The 21548-nt window shown below is 38.3% G+C and overlaps 3 protein-coding genes across 4 annotated transcripts; 2 read left to right on the top strand and 1 right to left on the bottom strand.

The window, feature by feature from the left end:
• The first annotated feature begins 2280 nt into the window (after positions 1-2280).
• Positions 2281-6112, top strand: LOC113673089 (failed axon connections homolog). Of its 2 annotated transcripts, XM_089201957.1 has the most exons (3): positions 2281-2414; positions 3845-4115; positions 4373-6112. In XM_089201957.1, the coding sequence occupies exons 2-3, from the start codon at positions 3898-3900 to the stop codon at positions 4812-4814; spliced, it is 660 nt and encodes a 219-aa protein (XP_089058083.1). In that variant the 5' UTR covers positions 2281-2414; positions 3845-3897; the 3' UTR covers positions 4815-6112. The 2 variants fall into 2 exon arrangements, with proteins under 2 accessions (XP_089058083.1, XP_089058077.1); XM_089201951.1 differs by lacking the exon at positions 2281-2414 and having other exon boundaries at positions 3640-4115.
• Positions 6113-8102: 1990 nt separating this feature from the next.
• Positions 8103-10911, top strand: LOC113673076 (uncharacterized). The gene has a single exon (XM_027189430.2). It carries the CDS (start codon positions 9351-9353, stop codon positions 10179-10181), a length of 831 nt encoding a protein of 276 aa, XP_027045231.2. The 5' UTR covers positions 8103-9350; the 3' UTR covers positions 10182-10911.
• A 452-nt stretch (positions 10912-11363) lies between these two features.
• Positions 11364-21548, bottom strand: LOC113673075 (tRNA (guanine(10)-N(2))-methyltransferase TRMT11). Its single transcript, XM_027189429.2, has 15 exons — positions 21390-21548; positions 20719-20787; positions 19672-19745; positions 18844-18925; positions 18399-18491; positions 17648-17782; positions 16888-17001; positions 16252-16294; positions 15717-15797; positions 15098-15136; positions 14799-14930; positions 14375-14447; positions 13432-13566; positions 13028-13148; positions 11364-12379 (listed from the first exon to the last, which is right to left on the bottom strand). The coding sequence occupies exons 1-15, from the start codon at positions 21468-21470 to the stop codon at positions 12287-12289; spliced, it is 1365 nt and encodes a 454-aa protein (XP_027045230.2). The 5' UTR covers positions 21471-21548; the 3' UTR covers positions 11364-12286.

The following is a 21548-nucleotide window of genomic DNA, read 5'->3' as shown; positions in this document are numbered from 1 at the left end:
GCAGCATAACTACCAGCTCTCTGCTAATAAAGCAATTGCAACGACATACCATGCAACACCCTACACAATAGGTTACGTGACCCATGATGAATTCATTAAACCACAGGCGGCCTAAGCTCCAGCTGTGAGATGATCATCTTGCGCAATAACAGTCATGGCGGAATTATAAGAGTTTGTATGGGCATATTTACGACCGCTCTAAGGAATAAAAAATACGTCAAATTCTCAAAAAAAAAAAAAACCTCACCTTACTTCCACAGTGTGTCGCTTGTTATCTGACCGCTTACTCTGATGAAAAGAGCCCATTTAAGCAAGTTGTTTATTTCGAGGTTTTCAACGTACATAAGAAAACGTTCATAGTCCTTGTCCCACTCCTGTGACAAAAAGAATCACAGTTTCTTTAATGCATCGGTAATGTTATTAAATTTGGCACGAAAATATACAAAAACGTTTCAGCGACTATGAAGGCTTCCGACCTCCAGGTGAGCGACTTTCGACAACATATGGCTTCCGACCGTTCCGGAATGTAAAGTTAATATTTTTTCCATGAAACATGGGTATTTTAATGGTGTTTAGTGTATCGATACTGTAATATGCTTTCTAATTAAGGTAAAAGTTAAAATCCAGCAAGTTGCTAGCTAGAATATCGAGGTTGTAAAATTGTTCAAACATCACGTAAAGTAGCGTGTCGAGCGGAAATCGGGGAGGTCTATTCAAACGCTGTTTTTTGATTTGATGAGCTAGAGAAATTAAGGTATCAATTATCAGCGCCAAATTACTAATTGCTTTAGAACTTAGTTACCAAGAGCTCTATCATTTGATCCTAGATTCTCCAATCTGCAATCTTCAGAATTATCCTACGTCGCTATTTGTAGCGTCTTCTCTCAAGTTAAAGGAGATTTTACGCTCTGAAAGAAATCGCTCCGCCGTTTCATAAAAAAGCTCATCTCAGCGTCTTTATTTCAGCTCAGTGTTTTTTATTTTCACGTTGAGAAATTGGCTTCTTCCAAAATTAACCGGATTTGGATGGTGTATGGTACGGAAGTAATTTTTGCTGAGCCAAGGGAAAAGTATAAACATTTTTAGGTAGAAAGTTATTTTGGAAAGAGTAAACAAACTGAAGGTACATACTTAGTACGCGGGAAATGTTTACGTAACTCAGAGTGATGCACAACTGAAGCGAGGAATGGTGACGTTGATCAAATATTACAGCTTGCTAACTGCCATCTTTATTAGCTAGAAACCGACACTCTATCTTCCTATAGATAATGCGTTAAAACCCGAGCTAACAAGTTGTTTGAGCTATTTACAGAGGCAATGAAGACTATACAAGAGTGTTAGATATAATCTCTAACACAATATCACACGCGTACAAGGATTGAATGGCAGACAGTAAAGAGAATTACAAATGAGATCTTGAAAGTACTAGTGAAGGCGTTAGCTCGTCGCAAAGTCGAGCTAACCATTTTCAACGTGAACGAAATAAAACTTGGTATAATTCTGTACAGTGTGATTAAACACAAACGAGACAAAACTGTCGTAAAAGGAAGTAAGTTTCTAAATAAACTATAATGCTGCGCCAGTAGGGGGGTATCACGAGATAATTTAATTGGTTTTATCAACTGAGTTTACAATGTAAATGAGCTGACGTGAAGAGATTCTTAAACAACCGGGAGAAGGCCAATTTGACGGGTGGAAATGACGAATCTGAAGCGTTAGAGCTATAGCTTTTCAAGTTCCGTAGAACTTCCTTTGAACGTGGCAAGATTATTCCTCGCCAATTTTGAACTAGTCTCTTTCATATCCGTTCTTTTCATTCAACGATATGAACTATCAATTTATTCTTCTTAGCAAACGAGACTTCAATGAATCGCAAAAACGAAACTCACTCTTTAAATCCTAATTCGCCACCCCGCTCAAACGAATATAAAACATTTATCATGTAAGAAGCATGCATAGTTGGGGTGTTTCAATTTGAGCCGTGTGCGACCCTATTTATTATGTCTCGCAAGCAAAATTACAGAAACTCTGAAAGGCTTAAAATACAACAAGCAAAACAACTAATAATGCAGTAAACGACCTAACTCATGCATATTCTTTGTAAATATGTTTATGAAAAACTGACAGAAAAATTACTTAAACTCTGAAAGGCTCAAAATACAGCAAGCAAACGACTGAAAATACAATAAACGCACTGACTCTTATGCATACTCTTTGTAAATATGTCTATGAAAAATTGACAGCCCTCACTCGTTGGGTATTTAATTTTTAGGGCGTAAAGACGTTCGCATGTTCGTATCCCACTCCCGAGACAAAAGGAATAACAGTTTCTTTAATGCATCGGTTACGATACCAAATTTGGCAAGAAAATATATATTGACGTTTCAGTGACTATAAAGGCCTCCGACCATCTGGTAAGCGACTTTCGACAACATACGGCTTCCGATCGTTCCGAAGTGAAATATTAATATTTTTGCCACGAAACCATGGGCAATATCTACTGAAAGTATTTTGACGGTGTTTGCTGTATCGATATTGTAATATGCTTCCTGAATTATGGTAAAAGATAAAATCCAGCAAGTTCTTAGCTAGATATCGAGGTTATAAAAATGTGCAAATATCACGTAATGCTGAAAGTAGCTTGTCGAGCGGAAATCAGGGAGGTCTATTCAAACGCTTTTCTTTTTTATCTGATTAGCAACATAAATTAAAGTATCAATTATCAGCGTCAAATTATGAATTGTTTCACATAGAACTTAGTTACCAAAAGATCTATCACTTGATCCTAGATTCTCCAATCTGCAGTTCATTTTTAATGTTCCATTTAAGCTTTTAGCACAATTTTTCCGCTCTGGCTTATTATTACCACCAAGTGTCATCCACTTTTATCGAATTATCCCAAGTCACTATTTCTCGCGTCTTCTCTCAAGTTGAAGGAGATTTTACGCTCTGAAACAAATCGCCCCGCCATTTCCTGAAAAAGCGCATCTCAGCGTTATTATACCAGTTGTTTTTATTTTCATGTTGAGGAATTGGCTTCTTTTTTTTTGCCAGGCGGAAGTTGCGTCAGAATTACTTGGGAATGGCAAATTTAAAATTTTCATTTTCAGTCTCGTAAACTGTTACACAAAAAAAACAAGAAAAATGCAGAATCAACTAAGGCTGACGCATAATAATTTTTAGTCAATATTAAAGGATTTGTCTGAACAAGTTGTTTTTAAGTTTGCGCTAATGACAGCGTCAACCAATCTCGACATGAAATCGATTTGCATTTAAACCAGCATCGTTATTATTGGCAGTCAATGACCTTTGGCTAGTAGGGAAATACCGGAACCTTTAATTAGCTGTTTATGGTTGTACGAGGCGAACGAAATATGACGCCACTCTAAAATGTGGGTCACACACAGGGTTCAGCAGTGACAATCGTTATGTTTATCTGCTCTGATATTTGCTTATATGTAGCGTTAAATAACACACTTTGTCAGTTCAAAAACGTCTGTTGATTTATTTTTGGTAGATTAGAAAACCAATTGTATCAGCAGGGTTTATTGTCTCAACCCAGGATGTTAGTTTGCTCCGGAACTGGCATTCCGCATTATTTTTCCGTTTACAAGCCGTTATCGGGTTATTCCGGTTTTTATAAATTATGTCATTACGTCTAAAGCGCTATATAAACCCCAACTAGAGCACTTCAACAGCTCCAGTTGAATCAAAGTTTAAACCACTCAGGTCCGAAAAACGCCTCAGACCGCTTGAAGAAACACTTGAACGATGCAAATATTGAAAAAGAATAAGAAATCCGCCAAGCGTGGAGCACTTATCCTACACCAATTTGCTCCGACAGAGTTATCAGTTAGTGGTTCACCGCCTTGTCTGAAGTTGGAAACTTTCCTTCGTATGACAAAGATCCCGTACCAGAATGACTATCGCTTGAAGTTTTCCAAGAAGGGAAAAATGCCGTGGATTGAGTTTAATGGGCAAGAAATCGCTGATTCCAATTTTTGTATCCAGTTCCTGAAAAGGGAATTTAAAGTGGACATTGATTCTCATTTGAACAGCACGGAAAAAGCCATCTCTCATAGTGTTCGGACCATGCTAGAGGAAAACACTTATTGGTAAGTATTCTCAGTTAGTTCCCATGAAGATTTGAACCAGAGATCTTCGGTTTTGTGCCCTCCCGTGTTCTAGCACTGCGCTATAACGAACTCTACTATGCAAAGTAGCTGGCGCCTTTACTTAAAAAAAGGAAAAATTTTCCCCAACCCTTCCCAGCCAATAAATAATGACTTGTTCTTAAGAGCCGTTACAAACATAAGAAATCATGTGGTGGTTCAATCTCCTTAAAATTTCCTCTTTTCCAATCCTTTAACAGGGCTCTTGTTTACTGCCGTTGGCTGTCTGCATTTGGAGCAGAATATCGAAGGAGGGTGTTCACGAAAAAGTTTGGCCATCTCGTCTTCCCCCTCAAACACCTAATAGCTCGCCATATAACGAAGAGAATCAAACGGGATCTATGGGGACATGGCATGGGTAGACACTCGGAACAAGAACTGTATGGAATCGCGCAGAGAGATTTACAGGCAGTCTCTGAAATTTTAGGCCAGAAGAAATTTCTCTTTGGAGACAAACCTTGCCTTGCAGATGTAGCACTGTTTGCCTTCGTTGCTGCATCCACCTGGGACCTTCCAGAAAGTCCGTTTGACGAACTTATCAAGACAAAAGCACAGAACCTTCATACGCATGCTCAGAGGATGAAAGAGCTCTATTACCCAGACTGGGATGAAATCACCTCGAGAAATGCGACATCTAGGTAAGAGCTCTGTCAGACTAAATGTCATCCACTGAAGGGAAGATAACGAAAGGAAGAAAAAAAAACTGCCAAAAATTTCTCTCGAGAAAAGCTTAACGGTCTGCAGTTCCAATTGACGTCATCAGATTTTACCGATTAAAATCTTAGACAAGTTATCAACGTGTAAGTACCTGTTTATAAATTTGTAAATACTTATTTAAATCTTGGTTATAGCCTATCCTTGCGATATAGTGCTCGATGTGTTTGCAGAGCGTGGTATATCTGAAGGTCGAACTAGTCAATAAGACATGATTTTTTTCTGTGACTCCGAGTTTCACGCTTACGCGATCATCAGACAGATTTTAATGAAGAGTATACCTCACTTAGTTTAAATATATAGAGTGGTTGGTCAATTAGTGGATCTATTGTAATCTGAGGTCAATGTCCATTGGGAAGTATTTGTTCTCATGGCGGCATTTAGAAATTAATTCAGTTCTTTTGTGGAGGTTACTTGCTTTGTCGGCTTTAATGGTGTGGAGTTTTTCAGTTAGGCAAAGGTCGCATCGTTTGGAAATATTGTTGTAGGCGCTTCAGTGCTAAAGAGATGATAGACCAGCTTATTTTGTCGTTTCTCTTGTTGTCCTTGAGTTTCCAGATGTGTTTTGCTAGTTCGGTCTAATGATTGCGTAAGCGTGAAACTCAGAGTCACAGAAAAAGTTATGTCTTATTGATTAGCTCAACTTCTAGATATAAATTACTTAGTTTTGATTAATTTAATTACCATTCAATGTTGTAAATATAACTGATCAATTTATTCATTCAGGAACTTTTATGAAGTGGTTATGATAATTACTTTAAATACTGGAAGTATCTCATGTTTTATTTGTACCATACGTCTGAAATTATAGAAACATTTAACTAGCTTTGAACCAGTAGTATGTACATTTTTTAAAGTCAAAGAAAGAAGAATCTTAGCAATAGCAGTTCGTTTCTTTAGTTACAGGCACATTAACCTAAAATCAAGGCTTTTTCTGGAAGGTTATTGTGCGTTGTGGTGATGTCGGTAACAGTTAAGGCCTTTGCAATAGTTGAACAATTTATTGATGTCTTTCTCGTAGGAAAAAAAGAAAATTCATTTTTGAAATATTGATAAGTTGAAGTATTGTTAGTTATAGGAGAATATCAAGCCACTCTAATTTAATTATTAATAATGTATCATTTATGTACTCGTTCATTTATTTAATTAGTTAGTCATTCATTAAATCAATCAGTATTTATCTTCGGTAACCGTTTTAGAGAGGTTTGAATAAAAGATTCAAATAACGATGAGTGTAGCGCCGAAACTGAGTATCCTGGCCAGTGAAGAAATTATTTGCTATTTATTGTTTCACTGCTGTCATTATCCCAAATAAGGCCATGAAAACGCGAAGAATATGCCACGGTATTACCCTGTAGAAGAGGAGAAAACTTGACTGAATACGGCGCAACAAAATGGCCATACCGTGAACGATACAAATATTTATTATTTTTTTCCCGTTTTTTGGGCTTGACCGTCAAAGTAACGAACTTTTAAGCGTGGCGGATTTTTTTGTTGGTCACTGAAATATCACTTAAATGGTTTCGTTCGTGTTGTTTTCGTCTTTCGCGTACTCCACACGATGCACAGATAAGGCCGTAGGATGTCGTGTTTCTAAACTAAAAATTTAAAAAAAAGGCTTCAAACTGAAATAATAATGGAATAAGAGCCCTAATTCAATGGTTTAATCATTGCTCATGGTTTCCTCGCCCGTTCTGGGCTCGAAAAATAATATGCAACTCGAAAAATGTTTACGCGTATTTATAGGTTACTTCAAGGTTGGTGAGCGCGTACGATTTTTATTCACAAGTTGCGTAAACAAGTTTGCAACTTGCAAAATGTTTAGGCGTATTTATAGGTTATTGCACGGTTGGTGAGCGCGTACGGTTTTTATCCACATAGAGTGAATAAAGATCGTACAAGCGAACTAACCGTGAAACAACTTATTTATTATATACATGCCGAGATTCATAGGCGAACAGAACTCACAGATAAACATATCTTTATTTTCTTTCAAAAGAAAACAAGGCGCGGTCAAGCCGCCTCACAGTGAGAGTTACACTGAAATGGCTTCCTTGTAAAATATTTTACATTTACGTTATCAAACAAAAATTCCGTTAAAGGCAGAACTAGTTAGAATAAAATAAGACATCCTGAAAAACATGTCGAAATAGTTCTACGAACCGTTATAAGGAACTGGCTGAGAAACTTGTTTAGCTCTTGAGGAGTAAATTCGTCCATTTGTCTCGTCTCGCCTTATAAAAGCAACAAATTCGTGGAACAGAGCAACATCGTGTTTGGTCTTTTTCTTGGTGTTTTCATTTTCCTGTCAGTCTCTGAACTCTTCTACTGATGAATCTAGGCTCTGAAAACGGTTAGTCTGATTTGAAGCCATCTTTCTAAAGAAAAATGCGCCTAAGCTCCGAGAAATGTGCTATTTGTCAGTCAAGACAAGCGGCGAGCGGCGAGCGAGCGACACAGTTTTGTTCACTTGTGAAAATAATGATATAGCCAATCAGAGCGTCGATACGTCGTTTTTCACTAGTGGAAAAAATCGTATGACCTGGCTTCTATAGCGCGAAGGGACTATTTTTATCTCGATGCTTTTTACCGCGTAAATCTCCGTTTGTTAATAATAATATATAAGGCCATGTATGTCTATTTGTATCAAGGAAACCGACAAATTATTTAACAACTATTAATTTTTGATTATTCAAAATAAATATTTGTTAAGCTTTTAACATTTTTGTCGTGGTTTTGTTTGTAAACTAGAAATGGTGAAAAGGTTTCATGGCATGCAGGACATCTTTACCGATGTCATTTCAAGAAAGTTCATGTCACAATTAACAATTTTTCAATTTTTTTTTTGCTTTTGGTACTTATATGCACAAGGTAAATAATATTAATAAGACTAATGTTAACAGAAATGGTATACAGTTGACCTCTTCCGCGTAAGAAGCAAGAGCTCTGCATGTGATTTGTTTTAACAAGAAGAGATTAGTATAGAACACTGAAAAGAGTTTGGGGAAAGCTTTAAAGCGCTAACAACACTAACGACTGAAAACTACTTCAAAGACCCTTGTAGAAGTGGAACAAAACAAACTAATGAGCGAAAATATTGGACACGATGAACCTGATCACTTCTTTGAGCGAAATAGCCCGCAAACTTGACATCTGATGACACAAGAGCAAAACACTACAGGGCGCACAAAAATTCCAGCTGCCGTGATAGACACTCGATGACATGAGAGGCATCAACGCTGGAAAAGAAATGAAACGCATTTCACCATCATCACCGCCCAAAAACGTGCTACCCACATTAACAAGTTAACAAGTTACTCGGGTTGATTTAAGAAGAGAAAAAAAAGGAACAAAACTAAGCCTTCTGTCTTTTCTTGTCCGTCCTTCTTCTTATTCTTCATCTTCGCTCGATTCTATCACGAGCGAAAATTATTGATACCGAGAGTGGTCTTACTGTCCGATGCCAGCATCGTAGGTTTCTGATACAACCGTTTACACGCACCCTCCGTCATATGATTAATAGCACTTATGATCGAAGACTCTTTTGGTGCCTTTTTTCTTCGCAGGATTATCACAGGGAATCGGACAATAGTCATTCAATGCAAAGGAAAAGCGGGGGAGGGGGGTGGGGTGGAGGTTGGAAGGAGGGGAGGGTTAATCGAGGTATTCCTGAATTCCTCCTTCTCTACCTATCTTAAAGTCATTATCGTGCTTACCAAGAGTAGTGAGATACAAGGGTAGCGCCATGGCACAGGACCGACAGTAAGCCACATCATATTTTAGCCATTGCGTTAGGCTAGAGAGGCCCTTACTGATTATCTCTACCTGTTCAAGTCTTAAGCGCGTTTCTGCCGAAAAAGCACGCAGATCAACTCGCACCGCATGTTGTCTGGCATTTTAATCATTCTCAGACGCAATCGAGGAGATAACATTCAGTGATTCCTCTCCAAATACACTGATGTTGATAGTGAAATCTTATACGTACACAAACACAACCTGATGACCGTTTCCCATAACCCTGGGCCCCCACAGACATTTAAATCCAATATTTGCTTCTACAAAGTGGAAAAACTGCAGATTCAAACGAAGCAATAAGCCTTCAAAGGTAATTTTTTAAGTTTAACATGTTTGTCCTCCTTGTTGCATAGATGTAGGTCTCGAACTAAATCAAGTTCAAGACGATTATTTTCCATATCGGTCACGTGCCATCGGGAAATGACAATTATCAAGTGGAAAGGTTTCGATAGCTCAACCCATGTCATTAACTGTCTAATCCTTTGGCATGGTAATGAAGTAAAGTGCAGCTAACACAATATGTTGTCCCTTAAGGAAGAAGGTGCCTAAAATCACGCAAATATAGGTTAGCCTCGGAGGAAATCTTTAGACCGATTTTACTACCCTTGAGAGTGTGGTAACAACAATATCTGCGAGCATAAACATTTATAAACAGCGTCACAAGGGTTGATGAAAAATATGGCCTTGGACAGAAAAGGTGCCGACATGGTCCGTAAGAAAATAGCTACTTTCAAGAGCAAGATACAGGAGGCGGGAAAAAGGACTGAAAAAGCGAAAGAAAGTCTTCAACTTGTACAAGAAAGCTTTGATAGCACCAGGAGATCGAAGGCAAGAGTGGAAGCGTTAATTTCGAAAAAGGAGTTGCAACTAGAAAAAGTCGAATCTCTCGTCGATGGTGTACAAAGAAAGTGGGATGCCTTAAATAGATTCCTCGAAGAAATAACCAGCACAGGAGCTGAATTAAGGATAGAGAATCATAGCAGTAAATATGTCAGCGAAATCGATACCACCATTGCGTCAATTAATGAGAGAACTAAAATCGCTCAGAGGAAGTGTATAGCGTGCGCTAACAGAGAACACGAATTGCGCTTGCAAACGGAGGCGTCTCGAGAACGCTGTATCCGATTGGAAACCACTGTAATGTCACTACAGGAAGAATTAGCGGCTTTGAGAGAACGTGTTGAAGTCTTGGAGCAATCAAGAAAACTACGGGAAACACGGAAGCTTCAAACGGAACATTTAGAGAGTAAAGTGCAACACGCCATTGCACGAGCTCAAGAAAACGAAAACTTGGAATCTGAACTCGAGAATCGAATAATCGAATTGGAAGATCAAATCGAAATGTATACCATGAAAAAGAAGCGAACTTCAAGTATCCTGGAACAAACAAACGGTGAAAAGTCGATCGAACCCTGGACAGTGACACTATGGCTTCGAAGATCTAGACTTGTTAACGGTGCCCCGTCTTCAGGTCCTGTTCCACCTACTTCAACAGAATAAACTATACAGCACGCAAAAATCTCGTAATCTCACGAAGAATCCGTAATACCAACTTATGCGGGAAAGGAGATTAGCGCGCAGAGCGACATCAAGACTTCAACTTTTCATTTTTACGATCATTCAAGTACAGCCTTTAAATTAGTGTCTCGTCAAAATATTCCGCAAGACTGCCCAAAACAACCACCTTAATTTGATATTAAAATTCACGTTTCCTCGAGCGTTGTTTGGTGTTTATCGAAATCGGATTTTTAACAAAAAAAATTCAAATTAAGGGTAATTATCCCAGCGTCAAAGTCGTCTGAGTGGGATATTTTTAGTTTGTTTTAGTCTTGATATCGTGAACTCGATGACCCGGCAATCTTTTGAAATTCTTTTATCCGAGATAGAAACGCAACACATTAGAGTATTACGACAACCACAACACGCCTCCGGAACAAATACTCAGCCGGGCTAGAATAACAAAGACATGCTCGGTTTAAGAGAGTTACAAGTTACAAAGAAAACACGCTTTCCATTGTTGCAAATTCCTGGCTAAAGAGTTGAAGTGTAACATTGTATTTCAAGTTCAAATTTCAAGTGTGTCTACCTTCTGTATATCAAATCAATTTATGCTTAATCGTTTCCTGCTTTTTCAAAATCAATTGTAATGGGCTGAGCCGTAAAAAACAAGTCAATTATCAGAGAGACAAAGAGCTCAAAGCGATAGAGAATAAAAGCTGGCAGTAATCCATATCATGGAGCTTGCATCTATTTTGTCAATAGCTGTAGTTGTTACTAAAATTGAGTTACATAGAAAAGTCGGTTCCAATCCTTTTCCAATACACAGTTTGATCTGGTTCAAACTGCTTCGGACAACCAACTGGAAGAAATCATTTTGTGTGGTCCATCTGCCTCTAATGTCGCCTCTGTTGGAAACTTGACCTGAAAGGTCTACTTCGTGACGAAAGCGTGGGTTGCTGAACCCAACAGTACAGCAGGGATGCTGTGAAATGAAGATCTGGGAAACAACCGGCAAGACATGTTCACACGGACTAAGATAACAGAACGCATTTGAACTGAGTGTCGGCGAAATAATTCCAAAGTAATGACAACAGTCAATCAAAACCGTCGAAGAAAAATAACAAGTCCACCAATGCAAAAAAAATAAAAAAAAAAAAAAAAAATTGACAAAGGCGCAGGACGGGATCTTGATTAGTTTTATTGTTGTACCAACGACAAAGTGCACGCAGTCACGGATTACCATCGACAATCGATTGAAAATTATGTGCTTGTCTAAGTATTCTGTCCTTTCTTATCTTCAAAAGTGATTACCATTCGATGGAGTAAGATTTGACGACTTGATCTATGACAGGGTAATTTCTTGTTGTAGCACTGCATTCTCTTAACTAATTTGGAAAGAAATTCATGACAGGCAAGAAGGGAGAATCAATTATCAGATCTTAAGTACAGGGTGGACTCCAAAAGTTGATTTAGAAGTCCATATAGCATTCAAGCCAATCGAAGCATCATCGCGCGTTTATCGTTTAGTTTAACAACCTGAGAACAAAAAAGTTATCAGTCAGGGTGTAAGAGCTTTGAAAAAGACTTGTTCCAAACCTTGTAATTATAGAGGTTTACAGGTACAAGGCGATTTCTTTAAAAAAATGTTTTTGTTTTTTTCTTCGGTTGTTTGGTCGTTGCTTTTTTGTTGTTATTGCCTTTTTGGGGTGTTAGTTTCGTTGCAATTTTTTTTTTTATAAGAGACTGATGGGAAATTTAAAAGATCGATGTCATTAACACAGCATGCATTTGCTCATTTTCCCCTGGAATCAGTATCCATGGAGAACTCCTTGGAATGAAACTTGATCTGAAGTTTTTTTTTTTTCAATTTTTAAGATTTGCAACAGATAAAAGGACGGGATAGATATCTTGCAATATACAAGAATCGAACCTCTGGAAGTCGACTTTCAACACCAGTAGATGAAACCGTTCGTAAGACGAGAAGGCTTCCCGTCATCGGAGTTCTTCCAAACACGATCACATAACGGTGCGTCACGTGAAATGATGTACATCATGACATCGAGGCATGGTGTGCTTCGATGTCATAATGTACATTATTTCAAAGGTCACGTGCTTTGCTGGCTGAAGTAATTATCCCTAAAGTTATCGCACGATTCCAAGAACTTTTGATGTACCACGGACATGTTTGGGCCTCCCACCTGCAATAAAGGGTACTTATGTTCTAGTTACTTTTCTTCAACAAACTTAAATTTTCAGAAGTTTGTGTGTCAAGCAAGTGAGTTGTCAGTGAATGTTTTCTCTTTTTAATTTTGTTTTTAAATCATGCATTTGGCACAAGTCGAACAACCGTTACAGCAAGGTGTCTCTCTCCACCCAAGAGCATTAACACCGAAAACCTCACGAAATGTAGTGGGGTGGGGGGGGGGGGGGTTGACACCTGCGATAGATTGACATCACATTCAGAGGAAGTAGCAACACTGCTAATAGACAATGCTGCAACTCCTACGACTGATTGGCTTCCAATTTCTCCCAACGATATCATCCCTAAATCACAGGGGAAATGATCACCAACTAACGAAGCTCTTGGTTATCAAACAAATTCTCCTTATCAGCAATTTAGGAAATTTACAGAGATCAGTATGGAGAATAAGCATACTGATGTTGAGGCGTAAATGGTTAAGGGTATGGAAACCAGTCTAATCTGCGACTGTGATGGGTCACCGCAATTTCTTCAGCACTGCTGAATACAAAGGGGAAAACTCTGACATATAAGTATACATGTACATGTATCTCCTTGAAAAAATAAAAAGATACTACTTCCTATGAATTTTACTAGGACCTCTTACCGCATGCTCTTTGATCTTTTCCATGGTGATCAGTCGCCGTGAAACATGTCTAGATAAACCCTGCTCACTGTTCGCTACAAGTCTGAGGCATGGGTGACTGGGAAGAAACTCGTCTGAATAACTAGATGTACGTAAAAAGAACAGAAAACAATGTGTCCTTGTCACGCTATAGATACAAAAGAATTTAAAGCTTCGGGGTTCCAGTGCAACCATAGCGCAAGACACACTAAGGAAACCTTAAGGGAGCTTATCAGACAGAAGACCCCTCCTGCCGCAGCTAATTCGTAGCTCAGCGACCTGTAACCTATCGCAGCAGGTTCACGTGGAAGCCGACTCGGATTTTCCAAGTGGCCTGTGTCGCAGAATCAACGAAAAAGATAGTAAAGGAAAACAACAGTATTCACCTTGGTTGATAAATTGGAAGCCAGTAGACCAGCCGGCCGTGAAGAACAAGATGTCGCGCGGCTAGGTCTAATAATGCTGTGAGTATCTCTGACAGACGACAGCCACGCACCGCTGAACACGGCGACGTCTGATCACTGAAAACGAACACAGACCTTTGTTGCTTTCTGTACTAATAAAAATTAAAATAAGTCGCCTTACTTTTTTCTCTTTGTCTGTTCATTCGACTGACTGACTGACTGACCGATCGATTAACTGACAGATAGACAGACAGACAGACAGACAGACAGACAGACAGACCGATGGACTGACTGACTGACTAAATACCCGAATGATTGATAGATAGACAGATAGACAGACAGGTAAACAGACAGACAGACTGAATGACTCACTGACTGACCAAATGACTGACGAAATGTGTCTGACTGTCTGATATGGCCACCTAGTTGGCTAGTTTGTCTGTCTGAGCGTCGGTCGGACTGACTGACTGACTGACTGACTCGCACACTGACTGACTGACTGACTGACTCGCATACTGACTGACTGACTCGCATACTGACTGACTGACTCGCATACTGACTGACTGACTCGCATACTGACTGACTGACTCGCATACTGACTGACTGACTAACTCGCACACTGACTGACTGACTCTCATACTGACTGACTGACTGACTCGCATACTGACTGACTGACTGACTCGCATACTGACTGACTGACTAACTCGCACTGACTGACTGACTGACTGACTCGCATACTGACTGACTGACTGACTCGCATACTGACTGACTGACTAACTCGCACACTGACTGACTGACTGATTGATAAGCGGTCTGTTTGTGTGTTTCTGGCTGAAGGTTCCTTCCTTCTTTCTTTCCTTCGTTCTACATTTCTTTCCTCCTTTTTCCCTTCCATTCATTTCATTTTAGACATATTTTTACTTACACACTCTCATTCTCCTCCTGAATTTCCATATTTGTGTCTAACTTACGAGCTCCTTCTCGGATTCCATAAGGTGCTGAAGCGATTGAAAGACAGAAAGGAAGTATAAATACAAAATTATCAACGACATAAAACAGCACTGACAAGCGAAACAGACACGTTACCACAAGAAATTTGTTTCCTTCTCGGCCGAAGCAAACTCACGGTCTGCTGCGCAGTAGAACGCTAGTTGCGTTTAGTTTTATTTTCAACTGAAAGGTTGAGAAGGGAGCGTGATATTTCTCTTCCAGTCAAACAGCAAATGAAACCATTAAAACAAAGATTATTTTCTCTCCCAGGGGAGAGAAGAAAAGGAGGTTAAAAATTCACCATGAAAATAAGATAGTCTTTCCAAGCAAACTGATATGCAATCTGTGTTTCTACTCACGGTCTGTTATGATTGCATCAAACAAAGGAATTTCTCGCAGTCCCAGTCTCCCAGTGTCAGCTATAAGTATATCAACGAAATAACTGTCGAGTCCATATTGTGCAAAGTTTGCCCGAAAATTCTCATCGCGACCTAAAGAAACAGAGGAAAAATGAACTCACATGTATACAAATTCTCACTACCAGAAGGTTTCTACGGTGTCGCAAAATTACAATTAGAATTCGTCAAATGATCAACTTGAGAGTGGTAGGATTAACACCCTAAGTTTTCTGGAGGTTAAAAAGGAAGATTTTTCGTACCTCTCCACTGGCCTTTCCTGTCGGCTCGTGAACTTCTACCTGAGGGGAAGAAAAAAATACATGGAAAAGAGTTAACAGGATGCCCCTCCTGTATATGAAAGGCCATAAAACAACGGTACTATTGCTTTTTTTTTTTTTTTTTTTTTTACTACTTTGAGTCACCTACCTTACAGTCTTATTTTTTTTTCATGACCTTCACGACACTACGACACTCACAAACCAAACTTTTTATTTTTTGGTGATAAATTTCCTTTAAACATATCACACGTGCGGCGCTGAAAATCATATGGACTGTTTTCCTTCTACACTTTGCTGGATAAATTTTAAAACTTAACAAATAATGGCGGAAGAAACGTTTTCGTAAATCCCTGGGCATACTCACGCGGAAGGCTAAACTGCCACGTTCCCCTCCCCCCCACGCCCCCCCCCCTCGAAATGGCCTGATTTGTTTTCATACCACACTAAGATACAATGCCGACGATTTCAATTGAAGCCGTTTTGAAGAACACTTTGAAGAGAAGTGTTTTCAGATATCTCTGGAGTAGCGTGGACGGAGCCCTCGAGCTTTTGTGCTGATAGTCAAAAGGGATTTTGAAAAAAAAAATAACAGATCGAGTACCTCTACCATGAAGCAGTGTATAATCTATGTCACTTCCCATCACATGGGCACCAAAATGAGCGCAAGCCACAAGAACACTACCTGTAAGAGACAAAGCTTTGTGAAAATGACAACTTCTGTGCATCGAGTTGTTATTTTTCGTAAAGACCATTACATAGCTATCCATACAAGGACAGGATATTTTTCGAGGTCGACTTTACGTAAAGTCTTATGCATGAAATCTAAGGCATGCGATGTTTAACCCTTACACTCCTATGAGTGATCAAGAAAGAATTTCTCTATACAATATCAGTACGATATCAACCAGATAAGTGATGAGAGTAAAGAAAAATATCAATTTGGGAATAATCAGTTGATCCGATGCTAAATTCTCCGAACTAACATCATAAAAATTGTATAGTTGACAGTAAGGATAAGTACAAATTTGATCTGGGAGTTTAAGTAAAACGGTACAGCCAAATCAACACGAACGACAACGAAAAACATTAAAATAAATAAATAAATAAATAATTTAAAAAATAGCGCGGCAGCTCACCTGTTCCAACAAAGGGATCAAAAACAAGACTGCCTGAACGAACCTGTAAATATTACACACAATAAATTTAAAACCGTAAAACCTCAAAATTTGTTTCTCTATACACGTGAAGAAAGGTTAAGTGAGCTCACGCGTCAGAAGAACCATTCTCGTGAAGCTCATCCCAGTTTCATCAGCACGAAAGGTTAAGTGAGCTCACGCGTCAGAAGAACCATTCTCGTGAAGCTCATCCCAGTTTCATCAGCACGAAGCGACAAAGAGTGTTGCTACTCGTTAGCTCGCAGATGAACTTTCGTCCACAAATACACAAAGTATGGCATTGTGCAAAAGTAATAAAAGCGAAATGGGAAGATTTCATTCTTTGCTATCGCGAACTTTAAAGAGCTTTTACCCTAAAAATTGGAGCAATAATTTGCGGTTTTGTTTGAGTCTTTTTGCTAAAACGATTCAAACAGAGCGCGAACATTTCCGAAGTTGGGAAAAAAATTTTTTTACAGCAGCGCAATATTTCTGGCGGTGCGCGAAGTTACCACAAATGAGCCCCTTTCACGTTATGATGACAACCAGATCCTGTTAAGGACAATTCAAGCCATCGAAAAATGCGGTTGTTTTATGTCTTAAAATACATTGATATACCTGTCCCTGATTGGCCATCAGGAATGACAGTTGTGGATCCATGGATGTGTTGCCGATAAAACGCCTTGTCTTGAGTGAATACTGTTTGAACAAGTGACGCTGACCGTGTCCCACCTGCATGTAAATAAAAATATATTTCAATGAATCTCGTTTCAATAACATAAGTAAACTATGAATTTTAAGTGCTTACTCCCTTCGAAGTAACCACATAGTGTGCCACTATTAAATTTTTTTATTATCACGGTACAATCTAACCGATAGAAAGAACGCTTTCCTCCTATACACTCAACTACTTTTAATTATTAAACGACGTGTAATATCTTTATTTTGAAGCAAATCCTATAGATAATAAAGGAATTTATCCTCAATTAACTTACCTAGTCCCTCTATAGACCATGACTAAGCTCACCACCGACACAAACACAGTTTTCTCCAAAGTTCCTTGAAATGAACAATCTTGCGCAGTAGCTATCTCTTGGCAAAGCTCCCGACAACAACAACAACTACTACCACTACTTATACTGCTACACGGCTGAGTCCATTTACAAAATATTCCATATCATTCCGGAAGCTTACAACACAACTATTTCGATCGTATTGAATCATAAATACGTGACCTATTAGAACGTTCTAGAATGACATTAGAAAGTTCGTGTATGCAATTGTCCGCATGACTAGGCATTCTAGGAAATTTTGGAAACTTAAATCTACCCTACAGTTATTATCCATAACATTATATAGAAGATTTTTGGATCCTTACCAAGCGACCAAAGAACAACCTCTGGGGACTGGGTGGGGCTTCATTGGGGTCATCTCCATAATCCAATAACAGTGCAAAGAGATTATCAGGAGCTGTCAGATTCACACAGCCTTGAAAAGGAAGGAATTGGAATTGCTGTGGATAACAAGGTGTGCTTTTCTCAATTTGCTTAAAAAACTAAACAATGTGAATAAAAAAAGCAGCAACGACAACCAAACAAGCAAACAACAGACCATATGCTCTATGGTGTATACTTTTAAATCAAATTCACACAAAGAATTATAAAACTGACATTGAAACCAATAAAAAAAATTTAGACAAACCATTTTGACATCATAATTATACCTTAACAACACAAATACTCTAGTGGGTCAAATACTGATAACAACAGCAGCCTGGTCAAGAAAGGAGCAGATAATTGTTTTTATTTTTAGAGGGGGGAGGGGATAGTGAGGGACTTACAAAAACCACTGGTTCACCAATAACTGTGTTACCCTTAAAATAAAATTCAGACAAATCTCTGAGCTGTACAAGTACATGAACTTGTATGTAGCGAGAACCTCAAACCATGAGAGATAAAGGTCAAATATAATAAGTCATTTTTCAGGCTTATGATCAGGTTAACACTTTTTCTGCATTAACAAAAATTTTAGTATATAATTATTATACACTATGAGAGTACCATAAACCATGAAAAATTCTTCTGGATTTTTCCGAGTTTTAAATTTTAAAGTAATAGTCATTTACTCACATCAATTAACTCTCTTTGTTGATTTATGGACAACTTTTTATTAAAGGACTCAATGCTGATTTTAAAAGATTTGTCACCGGATGTGAAAGCTCTCTGGAAGACAAAAATGAAAGGAATCAGACATTTAGTAAATCAGCTAGAGTTAGTAGTCAAGATCTTTATAACTCCAATTTTATCAATCATACTAATTACTAGTTTTTATTCTTCCTCAGGGTAAATTCTGGAACCAGTGTGATCTTTTCCACATCAAATTTGTGTCATGTACCTACATTTTGTAGGATCAGACAAAGACTAATTAGAAAATTTCTGGTGAGGGCCAGAGTGAACAAATTTTCTTTTGAAAACTAGGTACCTATAAACTAATTTCTTGTTGACATAAAATTGATAAGTGCATTGTGGTTATCTTCACAACAAAAACAACAACAACAGTAAGAAGAGCATTTACCATTTTATCAGGTGGATATTGGAGAAGGTTCTCCTTTAATGCTGTTAAATTTTCCCCTTGTCCCCACAATTCATAGACAGACCTAAATGTAAATTAAGCACAATTATAAAGACTGCTAATAGGAGCATGTATTTTATGAATTTACAAACACCAAGAAATTGACCTCCTAGTTTTTTTTTTTTTTAATTTTTATTTTTTTTTTATGTATTTATTTTTTTTTAATTGCTTCCACCATGAAGGTGTGGGGCACACAACAGAGTGAGGCTCCAAATTAAGTGTGTACTTAACAGAGGCTCTATGAGAGTAAAGTGTCTTGTTCAAGGACACAAAGCATTGTCCTGGCCAATTCTCAAACCTGGGCCTCTTGACCTGAAGTCCAGTGCACTGACCAATTTAAACCACTGTGCCTCTTCAAGTTGGTTTCTGTCCAATTTTGCATTTTGCATCTATCTAACTATTGTGTACAATATTTACACATGTACATGAGGATCCAATGAGTAACTGAAGTCTGTCCAAGAAGCATATTATCTTAAAGCTTATGAAATCTTATGAAATCCCTGGGGTCTCTCAGCTAACCAGCACGGATGCATTTTTTTCCCAAATACATGAACAATATAGGATCAAAAGGTTACTGGAATATTTTGTTTCAAATAGCCTGCAATATTCTGTGTAGTGGATCTTGCACCATACTGGACCCTGCTTTGGAACAGACTTACATGCTTCAAGGTTACATGTGTCTACCACAGTAAGCTAATATTTCAGTTGAGGCAAGGCCTCTCAATGGTTAAAATAGATAACAAGCTTTAAAATTACATAAAAGTAACTCACTTTATGGAAACTGTTCTGGATAACAGCTTCCTTGCACAGTCTTCATTTGGCAAACAGACTACAAGATAAGGATTCTAGGGCAAAGAAGTGGAAACAATAACAAACAAAAGTATTAGTTTTATAAAACATCTTGTTAACTTTGTGTAAACATTAACTGGCCAACCCTAGTCATCCTTACCAAACCAGTAATTTTTCTCAGTTTTTTTAGTTCCTTTGGTTTTTTTCATTAATAGTTTGAATTCATACCACAATGTAGAGAGAGTTGGGTATCAAACCCAAAAACACCACACAGTCATTCCACTCAGGGTTGTCCCTAAGAAACAAAGCTTCTGGCTAAAATGTCAAGTGAGACGCCTTAAACCTTAAACTCCCAGAAGTGATTGACATGTAACTTCTCCCTATAATATCCATACATCATCCACAAAACAGGTATTGAGAATACTTAAACTTATCAGGTAGAAGTTGTACTCTTGATCTAACACCAAATTCTTATAACTAATTCAAAAGGAAATGTGTAGCAGCTAGAGGAGAGAATTAGCAATTAGCCTTTGGGATTGAAATGGTTAATGTACATCTAGATGCTTTGCTGAGACCAGGCTTGGTAACAAAATTTTGTCTCCAGTCTTTTTGTAACTCCTTAAATACAGTGTACTAAGCTGCCTGTTCACAAAATGGTGGATACGAGAAACAGATAGAAGTCACAATAATTAAATGCTCGAAATAATATTTTATATCAGTTATTTTACTTGTGGAAGTGTCCCTAATACTCAGGCTAGTCAGGATTATATATCAATCTTGTCAATTAGATGATAGCATTTAATGTTGAATGATTGTAAGTGCATTACCTTGGAAATACCTATCATGCTTTACAAAGTAATCACCCAAGGCTAAAATGCTGACCTTTCTTTCATTCCCAAGTTCAGCATGAAAACTACTACTGGTAGATCATTGTAATTTAGTGTTATCAACTGGGTTGAAAATGATGGTTTGCTCAATGAAAAAAAAGTTGCAGTGGCCTTCTGAACAGCACATTAAGGTGATTCTTACTTCTTTCCTGTGGTCCTCACTCTCCACAAGTACTTCAAAACCAAACATCATAGAGACTGATAACAACTCCTAACGTAAAGCAAGGCAGAAAAATTGTTAATTCCCTTCACATGGAAGCTTGCAGTCCACTCCAAAATAATGAAATAGTTATTATACCTCTGATGAGAAGTATGTTGTTGCAAAATGTTTAGCTCAGTTTAAAATGTTTCAAAACTAGTTTGATTTTTATTTTCATGCTATGATAACGAATAAAAAAAAAAAGAGAAAATCAGGCTGGTCTCAGAAATCTAAAATCAGGAGAGATTCGAACCATAACATATACATCACATTGCTTAGATAAATCTCAAACAGAGAGTGCAACCATTCTGCCAGACCAAATCTGCCATAAATGTTCTTGCTCAAAAAATTAGTTCTTTCACTCTTTTGGCATTCCCGCCAACATCAGTGTTTCAGCGGATCATTAACAGATGATGATCATATCTCGTTCCTTTTGTGTGCATTTAGCAGGCACCTAGCTTCATATTCTTTTAAAAGTCTTGCAGTACAATCTACGCAGTCAAAGTGCGCACTCGGCTCGCTATTTTCGCCGACGTTTCGACCGGATTAAACCGAGAACTAGAAAATTGACCGTTTAAGTAGGAACCCAGTGAAGAAAATTTTCGTGTACCAACCGATATTCTAAAATCCACGTGTTCTTGGGCAAAAAGACACACAAATTGTACATTCAGTTCCACCTCAGCTTCGTCCGCCATTTTGAATTTAGCGCGAAAAGAAGTATGGTATAGCCGTACTCTGCAGTATCCCTCGACAGCAGCTCGCGCGAAAAGTTA

Source organism: Pocillopora damicornis, chromosome 1, assembly GCF_964200805.1.
Source record: "Pocillopora damicornis chromosome 1, jaPocDami1.2, whole genome shotgun sequence".
Lineage (NCBI taxonomy): Eukaryota > Metazoa > Cnidaria > Anthozoa > Scleractinia > Pocilloporidae > Pocillopora > Pocillopora damicornis.
Note: the sequence above shows the minus strand (reverse complement) of the source record. Positions and strands in the feature narration are given on the sequence as shown.